The sequence below is a fragment of the Cavia porcellus genome, unplaced genomic scaffold (genome assembly GCF_034190915.1).
Source record: "Cavia porcellus strain 051 isolate PalLab524CR breed Dunkin Hartley unplaced genomic scaffold, mCavPor4.1 scaffold_17, whole genome shotgun sequence".
Taxonomy (NCBI): domain Eukaryota; kingdom Metazoa; phylum Chordata; class Mammalia; order Rodentia; family Caviidae; genus Cavia; species Cavia porcellus.
In genome coordinates, this window is record NW_026947500.1 from 3,865,505 (window position 1) to 3,879,020 (window position 13,516).

General features: G+C 42.4%; 1 protein-coding gene across 10 annotated transcripts in view; it reads right to left on the reverse strand.

Moving 5' to 3' along the window:
- Tnik (TRAF2 and NCK interacting kinase) overlaps positions 1 to 13,516 on the reverse strand; it is a 375,608-nt gene that overhangs the window by 96,198 nt on the left and 265,894 nt on the right. For all 10 annotated transcript variants that reach the window (XM_013145513.3, XM_063227156.1, XM_013145516.3 and 7 more), the window contains 4 exons: positions 11,796 to 11,850; positions 9,771 to 9,849; positions 2,292 to 2,467; positions 225 to 291 (listed from right to left, as the gene is read on the reverse strand). In XM_013145513.3, coding sequence (XP_013000967.1) covers positions 225 to 291; positions 2,292 to 2,467; positions 9,771 to 9,849; positions 11,796 to 11,850 — 377 coding nt within the window. The remainder of the gene's footprint in view (positions 1 to 224; positions 292 to 2,291; positions 2,468 to 9,770; positions 9,850 to 11,795; positions 11,851 to 13,516) is intronic.

A 13,516-nucleotide genomic window follows, 5' to 3' on the forward strand; every position in this document is an offset into this window, starting at 1 on the left:
TAAATCTTGAGAATAAGAAAAAGAACATGCTGATTTCCACATTTTCCTAAGACCTTGCCTAGGGAAAATTTCTAAAACTAATGAATATGTTTGTGGGCAATAAATTAAATAAGACCACCCTGGTGGATTCTTTAAAATGAACCTATAAATCAAAAGGAAAATGAATTTCATACAAGCACAGTTCAGAATGTGAAAATGAGAAGGCTCCGCTCTCTTGCTCATACCTGGGCTCTCCAGAGTCGTTCTCCTCCTCCTCTTCCTCACTTCCACTGTACTCATACTCAGTCTCATCTAAGGAGAGACCAAAAATATGTTAATGCAGGAAAGCAGTGTTACAGCTCAGAAAAGTCCATCCTGACCCCCTATGTCTTCATGAGCTACAGAATGAAGTTTTGGTCAACAATGGACCACATATATGGCAGTGATCCTCAAAGTTTACAACGCAGCTGAAAAACTCTTATTGCCCATTGACACTGTAGCTGCCCTAATTTCCTAGCATAATAAACTACTCATCTGCTTGTGCTGAGGCTGCTGAAAACAAACATGCTATGCTGCCGGTTTCATGAAAGTACAGGACATAGATATAAATGGTACATAATATTGATAATAGTAATAAATAAGCGTAATTGATTTATATATTTACTATACTTTTAATCACTATTTTAGAGCATATTTTGTATTTTAAAAAACAGTTTACTATAAAAGCGTGCGCTGGCCTTGGGTGTTAACTCAGTGGTAGAGCACTTGCCTAGTATGTACATGTGGGTTTGATTCTCAGAACTAAAAAGTAAAAACAAATCAAATGATATGCTGTGTATGGTATTTATTTATTCTTACAGTATCTCTTGATTGCATCAAGGGGACATACCAGGAGACTGACCTATGTGAGCTAAGTTTGTGTAAGAACACTCTATGATGTTCACACAGTGACAAAATTGCCTAACAGCATGATTCTCTGAACCTATCCCTGTCGTTAAGCAATGCATGACTGTACAAGTAAGCTGAGGATGAGTGCTGTGGTTCACCCTGAGCTGGGATGGATTCCTGGCTTCATGATTACAAGTCAGCAGTTTCCACCAGTGGATTAAGCACACAGAATTAACTGCATTCAAGACTGTCCCAGCTAACTCTAGATATCTGTTCCTCACTTATCCAAATGCTTACATTAAAAAGAAATCAAGGAATAGCTCTTTCTATTTATGTCAATCCATTTGTCATGATTTATGTAGGTGGCCCCAAGCCTCATTGCAATTATGGTTGCAACCAAATCTAGCATTTGTGATTGGCTTGTTTTCTAGCAGTCCGATTGGTGGTGTGAGTGTTTCACCCACCCAGGGTGGAGCCAGAGTATGATGTAATGGCGGAAAGAAGGCATGTCTCTCTCTCTCTTGCCGGTTCATGCCTTGCTGTTTGCAGCAGCCATGAATAGCTGTTCTGGGCCTAACCTGCCGCCCACACTGTCTCTCACCAGCTCCCCTCCTACTCAGCAAGACCTCACTGCTGATTTTCTCCACTTCTCTCCTCTACACCCAGTCTTCCCGCCTCCCTACTTCCCTTTCAGCTGGTTACAAAATAATCCCTGCTCTAGACCACGCGCTTTCCCCTTGGCTAGGGTGCAAGTGCAGGAACTGTGAGCTGCATTTAAACAGCCGGGTCACAGGCATATCTGAGCTCGCATCTCTTCCAATGATGAAGGGAAAACACTGTGCAATGTGAGAGAGGAGGTTTTGCATCTATAAAATAAAGAAGTACATTAGATGACCTTCAGCTCAACATCTGATGTTCCATACAGCAACCTAATGATTTTTTTATATCACTGCAACTATAAGAAAATTCTTTCTGACTTCTAAAAACTGATTTAGAAATGAGTCTCAGAGCACAGAAACTTAAAGATTGAAAATTGTCAGGACAGAAAAATGTCAACCAGCTGAATTTTTTTTTAGGTCTGTCTTCTGTACATTTTTACTCTTCTAAACATGAATATTCACTTGAATTAAGAAAATCACTTGTCATGTTAAAATGCATCATAGCATGAAGCAAAACGATTTTGTTCAGTGACTAGAAGAGATAATGTTTCCTGTAGTTCTGGTTTTTTTTTTCATGGAAGATTCCATTTGAAGGAGTAGGGTTTCACTCCACTGATGACCAAAGGCTGAGATCTCCTAGGCGGCCCTTCACACTAAAGACCAACACAGACCCCTTTGAAGCCTCCACAGTCACTTCAAATACATAAAGAGCCATGGTCATTCCATATCTTGGTTCTCTCACTGAAATAAAAATATGCATCTAACCTTTTTCTCCTCTTTTCTTCTTTGTTCTATCAATATGGTCCTTGAGTTGAATGCGGACCTGGCGCTCGTTCGGTTGGTCTCGTATAAATGGATGCTTCATCAGTTGCTCTGTTGCCGGTCGCTGGCTGTGATTCTTTACCAAGCAGCTCTCAATAAATGACTGGAATTTTTTTGACCTGTGAAAAAAAGGAGATGAATCCACAGATAAATCCACAACTAAATATAGATATGTATGTATATAAAGGTCTTGTCAGTCATTATAGAGACCAGCCAATCCCAAATAGGTGTCGCACTGTATTAGGGACAACAGGGGTCAAAGCCATCATGACCATTCACACAGAAATTCGGTAGCAGATGATAGTTATGCACACGAAAGCATTCCCACACAGGGTATATGTAACTTTGCAGAGAAAACAAAAGGATCAAGAGAAGAAAAAGATCTCTGTGGGAATCATATTTGGAATGACAGAAACAGAGATGGATCTTGAAATATTAGGAGAAAACCACTCGGGGGGAAAGGACAGTTAGGTTGGTAAGGAAACACTGAAAAACTAAGGCTATAAGGGAGCATATGATAGTGCGGGGGACACTGAGCTGCCTAACGGAGACAGAAAACAAAAGTGAGATGAAAGTAAACTCACAGTGGGAGGGAGGAGGGGGGTGCAGCTGGAGAAATGAGCAAGACTCTTACAAAGGCAAAGTGAACATTGATTTAGACACATTTTTAAACCAGTAACTTCAAAATCTCTTTTAAACTTCACTTTCCAGTTCTTAAGAAGAGCGTGTGTGTGCACTTTTGCAAGGACTCAAGGACTTGGAAGTTTAACTTTACAAAACTAAGTCACACCCATAAACCTATTCATCTCCCTCTGGAAAGGCCCTGTCACCTCCAAGATAAAGCCAGTGCCAGAGACACACACTGGACAGAGGTGCTACACCAAAGCATGGCAGCAAGCCCACGTGTGGGAGAAATAAACAAATGGTGGACTTCAGCCTTGATTCATGAATTGGGCATGTGTGTTCTTGCTGCAAGTTCCAATAAATTACAGTCATAAAGCTCACGACACTGTCTGTCCAGGTTACTCCACTGACAGCTTGGCACCTCATCCCAGGAGACCTTGGTGGAGCTCTGCTCACCCTGGCCACCTTGCCCAGAGCTGGAGACTGGTTTGTGCTCTGCAGAGCTCTTTATTACCCTCCTGTGGTGCGCTGTGTATCCAAATGCAAAGCCCCCCAGTTTCCCTGCGTATTTAATCCTGAGGTGTCCTCACCATGGAGAACACAGTGCAAAGCCCAACACGAAATGGCACTCATTTATGTGCTACTCTGTATTAGTGCCTGAAGAGCAGTTTCGCAGCTTATTTCATGTTTTTGAAGTACTAGTGTATGAGTATGTTTTCCTAAGCGTCTGTGATATGTTTAAGCCTTTTAAACAGAGAAGTAAAAGTAATATCCCGTGCATGGGCTCAAGAATGAAACAGAACTGGACACACTGGACTAGTGACAACAAGATGGCTTCTTTGGATCTGCTTACTAAGTCCTTCTGCCCATGTACCTGCTCAGTCCACACTAGTTCTCTGCAATGTCAGGATGTACCCGAGTCACTTTTGCATTGTGAACATTCCACCTGCTCTATGTGTTTGATGAATGAATTCATGCATTGTGCAAGGGCTATAATAAGGCTACCTGCAAACCTGTGTTTGTTTGTGAGTAATAGAAAGGGAGGCCTGGAGGGCAGAGTCAACATTCTCTGGTCGATGGAATAAATCTATGCAGGCATAAGTACCATTCCATCTAAAGAGAGACCTTCCAAGAAAAACACAATGCAATAATGGACTCTCCTAAGGAATAAACAAAGAGAATGAGGTTAATGTGCAGAAAGAAATAGGCACGGGGCTTTTCTAGGTAGGAAAACGAGTATGAAAAAGATGAAAACAAAAACATAAGACAGAAAGTTATTAAATATTCATGAGGGATGCAAACAGCAATTCTCTCTTTCTTGCTGGCAACCAGAAGGAAGTGCTTGATTTTTTTTATAAAGTGCTTCACTATTAATTAGAAGATGATAAATAAAAGAACTCACATCCAATTTAAAAAATGAGATCCAGACCTAATAGACTGTACATTCCATTCCTCAACACTGACATCTAAAAAAAGCCTGAGAAATATCTGGTCTTCATGAAGAATGATGTTCAAGGCGTTTAGGAAAAAACTACCAGAGTGGCTTTTCCAGAGACCTCCTGGGGCTGGGGTTGGGCTCAAGAGAGTGATGAGAACGCCTTCAGTCCAGAAGAATGGGCAACCATGCAGACTTATAAACCGGTGACACACTTCATGCCTTCTTCAAATGGCATCATTGAAGAGACAAAAAGGCTTACTAAAACTCCTCTTCAAAGAAGGATTCATTGTCTCTCATTTAAGTTAGTGTGATCAGAGAATCAATATGCTTCATTGCATACTTAATTAAAAGTGCAAACATTTTACCTATGTTGAATAGTACCTGTTTGCTAAGAGTTCTAGTGAGTTTAAAATACATTTATATAATTTTATTGCCGTTGGTAACTTAGTTCTGCCTTATAAAAAATAACCTAGAAGTAGAAGGTTGGTAATACTAATTTCCCAAGAGTTGGTATGAAGAGATTAATGCTAATATTTAGTGCCCACTGTAAGACACAAGTTGTACTGCCCGCCTCACTAAGCACTTTATCTTCTCAGGTTTATTGTGTTTATACATTAAATTATGTTAGAAATTCAAAAATGCCTCAATGATGATATTAACCATTTTAAATAAGTTGGAATGAATGTTTTTTGGTAATAATGCAATTTGAACTTTAAAATTTGCAGTGACCTCACCTTATTCCCCAGAACTACCCTGTTGATCTATCTACTTTAGGCTCCACCGCTTGCCAACTGTGTGGATTTTGGCATGACAATAAATTCTCTGTGCATCTTTCCCTACCTACAAACAGGGATCTTATTAGTATCTATCTCATGACATGATGATGAAATTAGTTATTTCACGGCATCTTCTTAGAACGGTGCCTGGTAGCGTATACGCTATATGTGTACTTTCTACTGCTGTCACCATTATTACTATTACTATGACAACACCATCCAGCACCCTCTGATTAATACCAGGCTTGCAAAACAGAGCATCTGCTTTTAGGACCAGGAAGCAGAAATTGGAGGTTGTTTCTCCCCCGACTTCTGTTGAGCTACATGAGCATAGTTACAGCCGATTACTGACAGGGACACATTCCAAGAACTGTGCTGTTAGGTGACTCACTGAGTGAATGTCACACATTGTACCAAATGCACTAAGATGGCTATGACATCAGTAGGGTATTCAAACTCACAGAATCAGAATCATTGTCCTATGGGAGACCTATGGCTGAGCAAAATGTCACTGTGCAGTGTACGAAGGTACGGCAGTTTTAAAGGGAACTGTTTTACATATAAGACTATCAGATAAGCTACCACCAGGAGAGTTCACAGAGCTGTTATCTCCAAGGAGACCTCACAAAAAAGCTGTTTTAAAAGTTTGGGTGGCAGCTTTTGTTTTGATTTTTCATAAAGTTCATAGTTGGACTACATTTAGGAAACTCAGTATGGGAGTATTTTATGGTACTTGCTTTGTTTTGTCATTCTTCAGCACATACACATAATGCACACACAGATAAGAGCTTTGTCAGAGCCCAAGACAAAAGTTCATGACAACCCAGCAGAAGACAAAACTAGAGCTATGTAAATAACAGGGATGACTGTGAGCTCTGCAGAAAAAAACAGGTGACCAGGCTCCAGACTGCTCCTCCTGGTGAGGAGCCCAGGACCCTGCCTGGCCAGCCTCTCAGCCTCGAGAAACGCCATGTCTGCATCTGGAACATGTGCAAGTGGGTTGAAACAGGTGATAACAAGCAGTTATGCTTTTCCTAATGCTCTCAACTGGGGCTGCCTTGCCTCTGTGACTCTTCAGATTTAAAGGCCACATAAAAAGAACAAGACCAGCAGCATCACCCTGTCTTCCAGAAGCCAGAGGCAGAAGCTCTGGTAGCGAGCTTACTTTCAAGGGTGGCAGTGTGGATGAGGAGGCTGGGAAACCTTCTGAAGGACATGATTTACCCCAGTGAGTGCAGCAGCCAGGAGGCGGCTCCTGATCCCAGCCTTCCTGTGTACTTGCTGGTGGTGACAGGACCAGGGAATGGGAAAATTCTTGGTTTTTTCTGACTCAGCTACAGTGATCATCCTGCCAGAGAACTCTCACGACCTGGCAGAGCTCTCGAGGATTGAGTGACACCCTAACTTCATAACTCCGTTGACCGTAAGGTTCTCCTCATCACCCTGATGAAAGAAAATATTTAAGCGAAAATATTTGGTGATAGCAGCTTTGTTCCCTCCTCCAAGGACTAGGGGGAGTACACTGCTATTGTCTTTCTTTCCTGAAACTTAAATAAGGAAAAAGGGCAAAAGAATGTTCTCCAAGAAGCTACAGGATTTGGGAATGAGTGCTAGTCATGCTTTGTCAGTTTGCTGGAATTAACATACACCCAGGGGATTAGCAAAGCACAATTCAGGGTGTGTCTGGGTGGGTCACGGTGGTGTGTGCTTGGGTACCGTATCTGGTGCCTGACTCCTCTCTGGCACTCTTCCTCTGCTGTGCTTCCTGACCACTGTGCAACAAGAGTATCTGCTCCACCACACCCTTCTGTCATGATGTTTCTGCCTTGGAGCCCACCAAGCATACACAGAATCCCGCAAATTCCAAATTAAACCTCTTCTTTTAATAGCAGGCATCAGGTAGTAGGACCCAGTAATGGAAAAGCTGAAAATGTGTGTTTAGACAGTAAAGCCAGCGGAAAATGACCCTCGGTTGACTGCTCACTATGAAGAGTGCAGGGGCCGATCACTACAGTGGTACCCACCTTTGGTAGCGTGTTGGTTTGTACACTGAAAACACAGTGCCCAACCTGACAACTCATTTAGGTAGAGAACATCTGGGAATAGAAGAATGTTTTTGAGTTTTGTTGCTTTCGTTTGTGGTAGGGGTGCATCTCCTTTAAAATTATGAAGAAAAAAAATGAATGAGATGTTTCCTTTCCTCCAAACCCCAGAGCCTACTAAAGCAATCCTCAGCCTATTTTGAATCATTTTGTATCTAATCTTTAAGACAAAGTACCCTGACATGCTTAAATATTTTCACTTAAACACTGGGATTCTGTTGCAAAGAAATGGGAGTCAGGTTAAGCATCAAATATGTGGCTGGAGGTTGCACATCAAGCACATGGTGGAGGCTGGGGTCTCGGTGAGAAAGTGGACACCGACAGGCCATCTGTTTCTCCCTGTGCTCAAGCTGCCAAGTAGCTTTTTCATTCTCCAGTCAGCTGCATGACTGCAGGGGACTCACAGTCCTGGGTAACTTTCTTTGCCAGTCAGGAGGGGTGTGCAAGCATGAGATGAGGCAGGTTGGGCTCTTTCACTTTCCAGCTTCCTCCAGCATCATCAAACATCAGTTCTCTTTGTCAAAGATTTGAAGCAGGAAAGTCAGCTTACATTTTCCCAATGTGTGCCCTTCTCAAATGAGGTCAGTACAGATCTGGTCTTTTTGGGGTACGGTCAATAAGGAGTGTTGGCTCCTCTCCCCAGGAGTCTGATGCAGGAAGGAGGGAAGACCCCTCTTCTGTTGGGTCGGCAGGCCATTCTAAGGACCCGTACAGACCGCAGTGCAGATGTGACCGGGACAAGTGTGGTAACCATCTGGAGTGGGGAGAGTGGCTGCTAGAGCAGAAGGCCCGTCTCTCTAAAGGAGGAGAAGTTCTGGGCAGTGGTGTGCATCCTTACAGAAATCTAAATGGAAGGCTCCATTGTTGGAGTTTTAAATTTTGGCAAGTAATGTGAATGCTGTAAGAATAGAATACGGCCCCATTGTACCAGTTAAAACAAGTACATCTGTGGAAGGCCAGTTTGTTACTCTCTGTGGACAACCTCAAAATATCTGCCCTAGAGTAGTCTTTAGACAAGAAGAAAAGGTGGGGCAGGGGACAAGAGGTAAAATCCACTGTACAAAGCAGGTCCCACTGGAGGCCTTGGCATAAGGGCAAGCAGAAACTGAGCAGGCAGGCAATCCTCAGTGCCACTGTGGCTTCCAGGGGAGGGAGCCAGTTGGCTCCTCTCCCCAGGAGTCTGATGCAGGAAGGAGGGAAGAACAGGCTCCAGGGTGCTCTGTGATCACATGCTGCACAGCACCCAATGGCAGGCTGTTGCTGGGGAGAGACAGAGTCTCCTATCACAGTGACCTTCTGGGAGGAAGGCCTGCAGGAAGGCTCAGACTCTCCGTTTCCAATAGCAACCCCCTCTCCCCACCACGGCTGGCAGTTCTGAGACTGTGTTCTCCCTTCTGGTGTCTCCTTCCCTTTCTATGCAGTGTGCTTTTCCCGTGTTCCAGCAGGCTTGGTACGTCATTACCAGACGATTATATTAATTAAGGACGCTCTCTGTGTGGTAGAGAAAACTGTAGGTGGGGGGGAAAGGGGTCTCCCTCAAGGGCTACACTATGAAGTGGTATAAAAAGGCACACACGAGGGCTTGTCCCTTCCTGGTCTACCTGCCCAGAATTTTTCTCTAGAAAAGGTTAAGAGGTCACATGTGAGCGGGAATCAGCCTCAGTAAAAGAGAAGCCAGAGATTTAAGAAATGTGTCAGGGTGGGCACATCACAACTATGAGGGGAAGAAGGAAGAAGTGAGGATTTTCTTTATAGAATGATTAGAAACAAAAGATCCATTTAAATATAAGGACACACAAAGACACACACCTGATGTAACCTGTAAAACAGCTTCCCAAACTTCAATCAATCATACACTATCCACAACATTTCTGTCCACTCTCACATCATTCTTCGTAGTGTTTCTATAGTTTTCTTTATGTCACCTTTTTAATAAATATAAACTTACGAAAAGAAAAGGTGATATTGCTGCCCTTAACAAGAAGCCAGTATCACCTGCCATAAAGAGAAAGCAATAAGATAAAACAAAAGAACTACCAGTCGTCACACACATGGACAGCAATCATCCTGAATCCCTCCAGGAATGTCTACACACTTGGGGATCACTATCTTAAGAGGAGAAGTCAGTCCACCTAACAGCCTAACTCTGTTTCTCGCTCTCTGATGAGATGTTCTGTGCTGCCTGGAAAGACACATTTATGTTATACACCAGAAAGCTTCTGTGTCATTGCTTGGGCTCCACTACTCATTTTAGCTAATAGCTCCTTACCTTGAAGGTGTAGGGGTAACACCTGCTGTACAAATAGTAGGTAATAAAGCTACCATTCTAATAGGGTTGACAGCACATGGAAAGTCATTCGCCAAGCTGCAGTATACGTTAGTTTAATCTGGTCCGAAGGATCCAGGGATTTGAGTAAATTCAACAGAGAATCACAGACAGACTTCACCCTTAGGTCTACAGAACTCTAAAGACCAAACTCACCACTTCTTAGACTTCAGCCGAGGTGCTGGGTTCCGGGGGATGAGGAAGAGGGCTCTCATGGGGTGCATGTCACAGAGAGCTGCAAGAGACCACAACAGGGGCCGCTCCAGTTAGGCCAAACCCGCTCCAACTCACTGCCAAATGACTCCCTGAGCCCACAGGGGACCAGTGAGCAGCGGGTCAGAAGATTCAAAAGCTTCCACTTGGCAAGCATTTAAAAGAGCTGACATCTGGTTAAAGGAAGCACACAGTACTACGCCATGCAAACAGCTACTGTGAACATCTTTAGCAAATTTACTTTTACTCTGAGTTTAAGTAAACCAAGTTAAAAGATTCAACACCCAGTTATCTTTGCTATAAATAAGCACCTGACCTTCAAAGTGAACAAGGTCAGATGACAACTACAATGGGAATAGTTATGATATTTTTAGTTAGCAAAATCCTAAGCCACAAAATAAAAGGTATTTGATAACCCAAAAAACTGTTTCTTATACACTGGAGGCTCATCCAAATGCAGTATTATCCACATGGGCTGCTGAAATCCAAAGCACCTCCCTAGAATACCATTCTGTTTCAAGATACCCTGCACTGGCTTTTTCAGGTTGCATGATGGGTCTTTGTTTTGTTTTTAAACTCACTGTCCCCAGGAAGGCCAGAAGATTAAGTCAAACGGAGTCTGGCAGAAAAAAAAGTTATAAAATTATCTCAATTTGTAAACATGCCATTACAGTTTATAGTGAAACTACTCATACTTTCTATTTCAGTTACAATATTTTATTAGTGTACTTCTTAAATGGCTAGAAGTAATTTCCTCTTTGTACCTAGACTGAGAATATATGCTTTCTAGAAGCCAGAGGATTCTGTGGGTAGAAGTGTATTTTCAGCCACTTATACTGCTCATTGCAATGACAATACAGCTCTAAGACTGCAATACATTACTTTTCTTGTTTGTAAATGTCTATTAGCATTGTGAATGAGGGAGCTTTGTCAACACACCCTGTATCAATCATGTTCCAGATACACTGAACCAATTCTAGACATGCAGGTAAGAAGACTACAATAAATGGAAGGTAAAAAGTCATAAGCATAGCGCTCTATCTTTCACAGGCAGGAGTCTGTTTTGGTTTTTCTCATTTGGCAAGCAGACACCGAGGTGGTATTAAACATACAAGAATATCACCGAGGGGACTCTGGTGTGAAGGAAAATAGGAAAGGACCCAAGAAGGATGAGGAAAATCCCACCCTTTGCCCGCGGTGTCCCAGATGGTCCTGCAGCCCACCGCAGGTCAGCAGGCACACAGGATTGCCTGAGGCACTGCTGCCTCCAAAGGAGTTCTGCTCCCAGGAGAGGGTGTGCTGTGGTAACCCTACTGCACACGGCTCTGATGAGGGGCAGCCCTTGAGAGAGACAGGCGTGGCACAGCCACTGGGCCCCTTGTTGCTACTTCCTGCGCAGCAGTCTGTGTGGTCTCACAGCCACCACATGGCCGGTAGAGATGCTCTGCCAGTACAGTGCCAGCACGCCAGACCTCAAGGAGCCCGGGAGAGTCTCGTGACGGCCAGGCTTCTGGCAAGTCTGCTCAAGTAAGAGCAGGAAAATCTGAAATTCTAAATACCAGTATTTTAAGAAGAGTGACAGCAGTTGAATACAAGTGTTTGCATAACCCATGCACTGGAAGTTAGCTTTGAATTTTTATATGGTGGAGTTTATAGCCTTTGTCAGTTGCTCACAGTTTTATGCTAGGCAGGGAGTTCAATAACAAACCACGCACTAAATCTGTAAGACAAACAAGTCTCCCTAAAGTTTGCTTTTTAAATTTTTTTCCTCATCAAAACAAGATCCTTACTCGACTCTACAATGAACCAATTCCTAGTTGACTTAAGATAACTCTTGCTTTCTAAATCCGCCAGCTTGAATCCACACAGGGCTCAATGTGGTGGAAGAAGCAACCGCAGCTCCTGGCAAGGAACCTTTGCGCCCCAGAGCAATCAGCAACAGATGTCACCCGAGAAGAAGGTACTTACGGGGAGCACCTTCTGCCATCTCTATGGCGGTGATTCCCAGAGACCACAAGTCACTCTGAAAAACAAGGAGGGTACACACACATGCATAAATTCAGTCAAGAAAGGGAAACTTGGGTACACCGGATAACTGCTCTAGAACTGCCCAGGGGGAGGAGTCTTGCAGATGTCTGTTACAAACCGATTTCTCCCACTGAGCTTCAAAGCAAAAACAACCTCATCCACCTTTCATTGATAATACTCTATGCTGCCCAACACATGGAATATTTTCAACAAATGTGTGAAAAGTGAACATAGTTTTAAAAATTAATTCATCACTGACACTTGTCAACCTAACCTTACAAAATTGCTACTTGCCTGAGGGTTTTTTTTAGTACCTTTATTGAGCTGTAGTTATCACATGATAAATCACACAAGTGTACTATCCGATAAGGTATGGCAGATATATGACACGTGATATATCCATTGTCCCCCAAAGACCTCATGTGCACCATTTAGTTCTTCCCTATTTCTTGTACCCTCTCTCTAAGGAAATACCAATCTGCTTTGAGTCACTACGGATTATTTTGGGGCCTTGTATAAAAGGAATCATACAATATGTGGCCTTTTGCATCCAGCTTGTTTCACTCAGAATAATGTTTCTGAGGTCTACATTTGTAGTGTATACTAGTATTTCACTCTTTTTATGGATAACTAATACTCCATTGTATGAGGCTGTATCACAGTTTAAGATGATACGTACATTTATTGACAAGACATTTGGATTGCTTCCCGTTTGGGCTATCACATATGAAGCTGTTGCAAACCTTGGTGTATGAGTCTTTGGATGAATGCTTTTTATTATTTCTTTTGGGTAAATACCCCAGAGTGCAACAGCTAGATCATATAGTAGCTGTTACTTATATAAAATAGTTAACCTAAAAAAATCAGCACTTTCATATAATTTAATGTAATCAGACAAGGATGGAGTATGTTTGATGGTGGTGCTCGCTGGTGGATTGTCAGTGCTTAGAAAAGCACTGTTCACATTGGAGGTATACAATATATTTGTAGGTGGATGAAAAAATATCCTTTATCTTTTAAGTAGATTACTGTGCAAAATACAGATTTTTTATATTCTTATATTTTTTCTTACTCAGAATGATATTTAATCTCTGACCAGAATTTGATAGGTCAGTGTTTTCCCTCTTACTGGATAATCTCTGTCTCTAGCAATATGTTCCTACCATTTTGTGTGTTTATGGCTCAGTGGACTCTACACATTGCATAGAGAGGTCAGATCAAAAGATGGAGAAAACCAAGTTAAGAAACCTCTGAAAGATGCTTGCTGCTTCTGTTTTCCAGCAAGTGTTTCAGAAAACCTAATATGAAACTTGGTCCATGGCCCATATCCTGGCATAGACTCTCAGCCTCTTTGCATTTTAAATACTTCATGTGTTTTGTACATTATTCAACACTCTTACTTGTAACCTCACCCAGATTAGAGAGATCAAAGTTAAGTTTCTTTGCTATTTCCATCAAACAAATGCCAAGGGCACATGAAAAAAAGATGTAACTGGAGGAAAACCATGAAATTCATGCTGAGTCATTCTTGAAACTAAATTGCTCATTATCCAGTGAGTGACATCCAGGCCTGTTCAGTGTTTGAACAGAGGCTCACAGAATGTGAAAGGCTTTCCAGGGGGAGTCCAGACCTCTTTCCTAAAATGCAATGTACCTTATAG